The 7,432-nt window shown below is 45.2% G+C and overlaps 1 protein-coding gene across 1 annotated transcript; it reads right to left on the bottom strand.

Moving 5' to 3' along the window:
- Positions 1-3,090: 3,090 nt before the first annotated feature.
- On the bottom strand, positions 3,091-5,163 carry LOC118528361 (DDB1- and CUL4-associated factor 12-like protein 2). The gene has a single exon (XM_036080773.2). The coding sequence runs from the start codon at positions 5,050-5,052 to the stop codon at positions 3,661-3,663; it is 1,392 nt and encodes a 463-aa protein (XP_035936666.1). The 5' UTR covers positions 5,053-5,163; the 3' UTR covers positions 3,091-3,660.
- Positions 5,164-7,432: the final 2,269 nt, after the last annotated feature.

Genomic DNA, 7,432 nt, shown 5'->3' with positions numbered 1-7,432 from the left:
GTTTGCAGCAGGCCAGTAGTAGGAAATCGTTTTAGGCGGCAATTTCAGTAGATCTTAAAATAACATCTCTTAAAGCAAACACCGGTGGCCTATGCTGCCTATCTTTCACATTAGCACATGTCATTCTCACTGAACAGCATCCCTGAGCAGCTCACATAATGACATGTTTAATGTAGCCGGGTTACCTAAGACTTGCAGAGATTAGGAAGCTGTCAGTAAAACAGCTTTGTGAATTACTTTCTAAAATCACTCTAAATTAGTAATTAATGGAAAATTTTTGACAACTTGTTCAACACTGAGTTCGGCTGGAAAAATAATCAACCTCTGGAGAATCCAATTTTGTTTATCATTAATGCTAGAGTATATTTAACAGATGAATTTTTTCCAGAGTACTCAACTTATTTCACTGGATATCCTTGATTAGTCATTTCTTACTCCTCTTCAAAAAAAAAAAAAAAAAAAATAGAAATTAACTCATCCAAAGAGTAAAGGGGAAGAACATAAATTTTCATGTCAGAAATATTTTTAGGGAGGTATATGTGAATATGTAGTTAGATAAATGGAGCTAACATTTTTTTAAGATTTTATTTATTTATCAGAGAGAGAGAGAAAGCAAGAGAAAGCACGCACAAGCAGGGGGAGTGGCAGGCAGAGGGAGAAGCAGGTTCCATGCTGAGCAAGGAACCCAATGCGGGACTCCATCCCAGGACCCTGGGATCATGACCTGAGCTGAAGGCAGACGCTTAACCGACTGAGCCATCCAGGCGTCCCTGGAACTAACATTTTTAATAAATAGTTAAAAGAATCTATAATGCAAAGGTTTCAGGCAACCAAATAGGTAACTTGTACATAAAAATATGTATCCCCTTGTGTATTTTTAAGTGAACTACCTTTATGGGTTTCCAGGAGTGTTACTTTTTCAATTATTTCACTCACAAGCTACATAATTAATTGTACTTCTGTAGATCACTTTGTCCCTGAAGTAGGAAATATTTCAAAATAATTAAACTTCTACATAATATAAATACATACATAATAAGGCTATTTAGTGTTTTTAAAAGACAAGCCATGTGATTCAGCATCAAAAATATATACCCTAACTTATGAGAAAGTTAAGAGTGAGTCAGTGATGAAGGGGCAAGCCTAAGAACAAATCAGAGATATTCCTTCTAATTCTTCTTTAAAACTCCACCTCATGTAAAACTGTCATTTCCTCTGAAGATGTTCTTCCAATGTCCCCAAATAATGATCAAATACTATAAAAATACCCTATATCCCACAACAAAACAGGCAGTGAATACTTCGGTGAAGTTCTTAAGTAATATTTAAAGAGGTTTTTAGCAAATAACTATTTTTAGGTAAGAAGACAAACTCCTACAAACAAACAAAAAAAAAAGGTCTTTCAAAACTAATTTCTGAAAAAAACATAAAATATTTGAAAGAAACCTTCAAATCTAAGTATTTGCAGGTGAAAAATGGATAAGCCCCAGAGCCTGACTGGGAAATGGATTAGGGCAAAGAACAAAGCGGGGAAAACAAAACAGGATCCCATACTATTTAAAAGTAAACTTTTATTTATATGTTTATGCATTTATTTTCATAGCTTTGAACTTTAAGTTTCCAGAGGCAAATACATTCATTCAGTAAATATTTACTTATTGCCTATGATTTGCTAGGCATTAGTGGAGAAATGAGAGAATACAAAGATGACAATTATATTCTCTACTCTCCAGTTATGACTGAGTTGGAGACACATACATGCACACAAATACAATTTACTACTATGTAATAACAACTATATAAACCTGCTAAAACAATCTCTGTAAACAAAAGCTTATTTTTTCTGTGTTTCTTAATTCATTTTTAGTACTGTTGGTTCAGATTTGCAACTGAACAGCATGTAGTGAATGGACAGTAAAGCAGCACCTGAGTGCCAAAATATTTAAGGAAAAACATACATGCCACAATACTAATCCAAGGTCAGCATAATCTGGCCATTTTTGAGGAAGGGTCAATCTCCCTTCTCATTTCCAATATTTTCATATATGGAGAAATACAATCTGTTTTCTTAACAATCCATGATTTGTATTTATCTGAGCCCCAAAATGCTCTTTTTCAACCTAATCCCATTTATTTTAATCTCCAGACCATCTTCTTGAAACAAAATTCCAGTGTCCCTGATAATTGTATATTATTACACTGAGGGCTATAACATCAGTACTTTTTAACAACATATTTATTCTACTTTAGGTAAGAATCTTTGAAATTCACAAAATAAAATCTTACTAGTTTAGATTTTACAAATTAAGCATCATTTTCAGGAGTAGGGACTGGGATCATTTTTGTCCTTTGCAGTTTTTTTCTTGTGACTTAACTGTTAAGCAGAATTAGAAAATTTAAAGTATGCTGAAATATAATATTTGGTATTAAAAACAGCAAGAGCAAAATATCCAGTCTATATCCTGGATCACTATACATTCTGCCCTGCTTGCCATACATTCTGCATTTTTATACTTAGAATCCCTGCTTTGAATTATGGCACTGAAATTCTGTGCAAGTTCCATAAACCACAAACATTCAAATATGTTCACAAATTTTGATAGTACTAAGGCAAGAAGTGAAAAAATACACATTCATTTATTTATTTAACAGCAGGTCATTAAAACTTAAATAAGGATTGAAGGAGAAAAAGATCAATTAGGTTTTCAGATTAATTCTGAACATTCAACCAACAGAACCCTTGCATTCCTAAAGTGTTCTGACAAATTGGAATTTTGGTACAAAACAGGATTCTATGACAACTTTTTTTTCAAAGAGAAATACTTTTTAAAAAAGTATGTTTAGCACCAACAACTTAGAAACTATAAATATCTAAGATTACAATTTGCAAATGGAATGTTTCTAAATTTGATAATCTAGAACTTGGAATGTATTTTCCAGTTGGAACAATGGTCTATAAAACTATAGCTAACTTTGCAGAACAGAGGTACAAACCCTGTTTTTAAGCATGATTTTATTATGCCATCTACCTGCAATGAAAATAACTATGAAATAACGTTAGCAATACTGCTAACGAAAAAAACAGGATAAAGAAAATATACAAAATTCTAAAACCATGACTGCATAGAATTAAAAAGAGAATATATAACTCAAAGAAGACAAGTAAGAGTTAGCTAAAACTCTTTGTAATATGAATTCAAAAGATGGTTTGGAGGGACACCTGGGTGGCTCAGTTGGTTAAACAGCTGCCTTCTGCTCAGGTCATGATCCCAGGGTCCTGGGATCCAGTCCAGCATCAGGGCTCCTTGCTCAGCGGGGAGCCTGCTTCTCCCTCTGTCTGCCGCTCTCCCTGCTTGTGCTCTCTGTCTCTCTCTCTAAAAAAAAAAAAAAAAAAAAAAAAAAAAAAAAAAAAAAAAGATGGCTTGGAGAGGTGTAAAAAATTATTAAAGCCAAGCTTTGATTGCCTGAAGGATACCTCTCTCTTCTTTCTCTCTCTCTCTCTATCTCTCTCACATACACTACAGACAGGTAAGTTGGGCACTTTCCACCTGGAAGACAAGCGCCACACTGAGTTCAAAAGCACAAACACGGCGTGAGGAAGGAAAGTGAGAGGAGACTGGAAGGTAAATCCGGGCACTTTGAGAAACACAGGAGCCATCCTTAGCTCCAGAGGCCTGCGTAGTTCCCATGGAGGCCTGAAGGGAGAGGTCCCCCAGCCACGAAGAGCTTCATCTCAGGCCAGTTGTAGCAGTGGGTGTAGAGAGCGTTGGGGAACTCGCCGATCCCACCGAAGTAGTTCACCCACAGGTCATCGTGGTTGAGCCAGCCCCTGCCACAGGTGAGCTTGAGCTTCCTTCCTGAGGGCCCGGGAGAGGAGTCCGGGCTGGCTGAGGCCCTCTCCTCCAGGAACTTCTGGGCGCGGATGTCATAGAAGAGCAGGGAGCCATGGCCCGTGCCCACGGTGATGATATGCTGGTAGAAACTCAGCGAGCGCACACCCGTGCCGCCCTCTCGGGAGCACAGGGGCCGGATATTCTGCTGACGTTGGCGCGGATCTAAGAAGGAGACATGGGACTGGGAGCCCACCGCGTACAGGGACAACTCATCACAGTAGGTCAGGCACACGTTCTCCCGGCAGTAGGGCAGCCTGATGGAGAGCAGCCTGGACAGAGTGCTTCGGGCTTTCCACAGGTGGAAGTAGCCGTCCAGGGACACCGCTCCCAGCTCCTGGTTCTTGCCGCTGAAGGCCAGAGCCCGCACCTTGCGGTTACTGGGGCTGGTGCTGGACCTGGGGATGGTCTCCATGTCCCTCGGGCGGATGTGGGCGTACACAGGAAGACCCGCGTCATTGTGCCAGGCGATGCTGCCGCTGAACATGTCGGGATCCATCCGCCACAGCGCCACTGTGCCGTCGCGGGAGCCGCTCACAGCCACTGTGTCACTCATCCAGGCGATGGTGAAGATCCAGTCCTTGTGGCCATGGCGGTCGCCCAGGCACACGGGGTCCAGGGTGGGCAGCTGGTAGACGGCCAGGCTGTTGGGGTTCTCACCCCCAGTGGCCAGAAGGGTCTTGGAGGGATTCAGCTCGATGGCGTGGATGCCGCAAGTCGGCTGGGCCCGGGCCAACCAGGGCCCCCGGTCCCGCATCAGGGGGATGCGCGTGATCTGGCCCGAGTGCACATCCACCACGAAGAGGGTGTTACACTTGGTGCCACACACCACCTGCCTGGCGTTCAGCCACTGCGACGCGAACACCTTGTTGAGGGTGCCCAGGGCCAGCTCGCGCTCCCTCAACAGCTCGGGCAGCTTCTGCACCGCATAGCCCCGCAGCTCGCCCTCGGAGTCCGAGAGCCCGGAGCCGCCCCAGCCGCCCACCTCGCGGCCCTTCAGGTAGTGCACCAGCGAGCGCCGCGTCGCCGGCCGCTTCTGTTTCTTGGGCAGCAGCGGCCCCTCCGCGTCCGCCGCCGCCAAGCCCTGAGACGACGAGCTCGCGACCCCCGCCTCGATCGCCGGTGCTTTCCGCTTCCTGCTACCTGTTTGCTGCGGGGCCATGGTGGGCGGCGGGCGAGTGGCCGCGGCGGCGGCGGCGGCGCGTGGCACTCGTGTTGGCCCTGACGGCAGCGGGAACCGCGGGCTCTCAGGGGCCAGGAGGCGGGCGTGGAGCCTACCGAGAAGGGACGCGGCGGCGGAGAAGAAGGCAAGGGCAGCAGGCGAAGGGAAGTGGAACGGGGTCGTAGTCGTAGTGCGGGGGCAGAGGCAGGGCCGAGGCTAAGTGAGCTCAGGGCTAGGACTAAGCTGGGGGCCCCAGGGTGAGGGGGCGGAGGCAGCGGAAGGCGTGGGCAAGAAGCAAGCCAGCGCGGTGGGAGGGAGCGCTAGCCAAGCTGGGGAGGTGGGATGGACCACTGGGGCCGGGATAAACTGAGGGCCTGCACTCCAGGATCCCCAAGTTGGCCATGTGCTCCTGTCCTGGACTTCCACTAAGTGACACAGGATATTTCGCCGCTCTCAGTACAGCGGCCAACCAGCCTTCTTAAAATCCCTACTTAAAATATGAAATCTAAAATAGAGTCTACCACGAGGCTAGAAAGAACCAGGACAGTTGTCTGCACGAAGAAACAAATGTGCACTTGCTGCAATCCTGGGAGATACTTGGCTGAGATAAGACATTGGATTTAGTGGGGGAATGGGAGTGTTTGGCAGCTACAGGGGGACCCTCCTCTTAGGTTCGTTCTGCAGCCGCTCTTCTTTCAGCCTCTCTGCAGTTATCTTAAACAGTTGTCACTATATATATTTACCAAAAAATTGAAGTCTTTGAGCTCCTGCACTGCAGTGCCTTGAGGGGTGCATTCCAAATTCAGGTCTCTGGGGGCCCCACTTTCTGGCAGGCGTGATGGCGGGGACCCCTTAGGCATAGCGTTGGGAACATGGCAGGCCATGCAGACAAGGGAGAAGTTCCTTGGAGGTTTTGGCTTCCATTGTACCCTAGAGCCCAAGGAGGTGGAAAAGAAGAGTCAAGGGGTAGAGCACCTTCTTCCCCACTCCTTGGTTCTGTTCCCGCTCTCAGTCCCTCAGGCTCAAGTGCCTGGGCATAGTCCACTGGGACCTGAAGAAGGGTCCTGAGGGACGGGCAAGATTATCACAGAGATGGAGATAAAGAAATTTTGGAAGGAGGCAGCCACAGAGACACATTGATGAGAGAGTGTAAAGGTTCAGAGCACTGGCTTAGTCTCAGGAGTTGGAAGTTTCGTACCCTGGTCTGTGGCTTCAGAACATTCAGAGCAGCCTGGTGGCAGGTTCTTACCAAGGCAAACAGTTACACAGTGATACCTGGCGCTGTGAGGCTACTGGTTGATACCAACTTTGTACACACACCCCCTCTCCTGACAAAAAACATATATGATGGGTGGTGGGTGAGTGCGTAGGAAGATGCATTTACTTTTCTGACAGATCAGGGAAACCCTTGGGAACTACTTCGTTGCTGCTTCCTCCCCACTCCCCCTGTCCTTTTTACTGACTTTTCTCCCTCCTTCCCTTGACTGTGTTTGCAATATCACTTCAATATTACTGCCCAACTTCCAAGTACAAACCATGGGCCTTTCCCACCACTCCAGTCCAGGTGTTACATTCCAGTGCTCCCCAGCACTCTCCAGCATCCCAGTTCTGATTCCTCCCCATCTCATTCAGCCCATAGCAACCAAAGAGATTGCAACCGCTATAGGTAGTGAACAGGGAATTAGAGAGGGCTTCATGGAGGAGGCTACATTTTGTTTCCACAGGTAGGCATAGGGGAATGGACATTTCAGAAAGAAGCAACCATATATGACAAGGCATGGAGAATGTAGAGAAGAGGTTCACAAACTTTAGTGTACATTCAGATCACGGGGGCAGCTTAATAAATATGCACATGCCTTGACTCTATCCTAAAAGATTTGATGCAGATGGTCTGTGAACCACTCTTTGAGAAACAGTGGTCTAGACTGTTTTCACCCAGGTCAGGACAGGGTGTGTTGCAGGTGGGAGATTAACATCTTCAGTGTATTTCAGGGCTACCCTGAAAATGGACCCCTATCCCCTGGGCGATTATTGTGAAAGCCTTAGCAATTAAAGTGGCTATGATCAGTTTGAGGCCAAAGCAGAGGGTGGCCTACACAGAGAAATTTTACCTATTAAGTATATAGAACTTATTATATTTTACTATCAACCTGTTGTACCTAGGATATGTTATTACACTAACAAGAATTGTTGAAGCATTTTAAAAATATCATCTTGTTTAATCCACTATTATAATAGTGGTAGATTTTGTAGATGAGGAAAAGGAGGCTTGCAGGGGTTATGATTTAGTAAGTCAATGAATTAGTAAGTGATGGATGCAGGATTTTAACCCAAGTAGTCCAAATCCATATTCCATGTTTTTAATCACTTCTCAAGAGAT

The sequence above is a fragment of the Halichoerus grypus genome, chromosome X, assembly GCF_964656455.1.
Source record: "Halichoerus grypus chromosome X, mHalGry1.hap1.1, whole genome shotgun sequence".
Lineage (NCBI taxonomy): Eukaryota > Metazoa > Chordata > Mammalia > Carnivora > Phocidae > Halichoerus > Halichoerus grypus.
The sequence above is the reverse complement of the archived record's forward strand: the minus strand, read 5'-3'. Positions and strand labels throughout refer to the sequence as shown.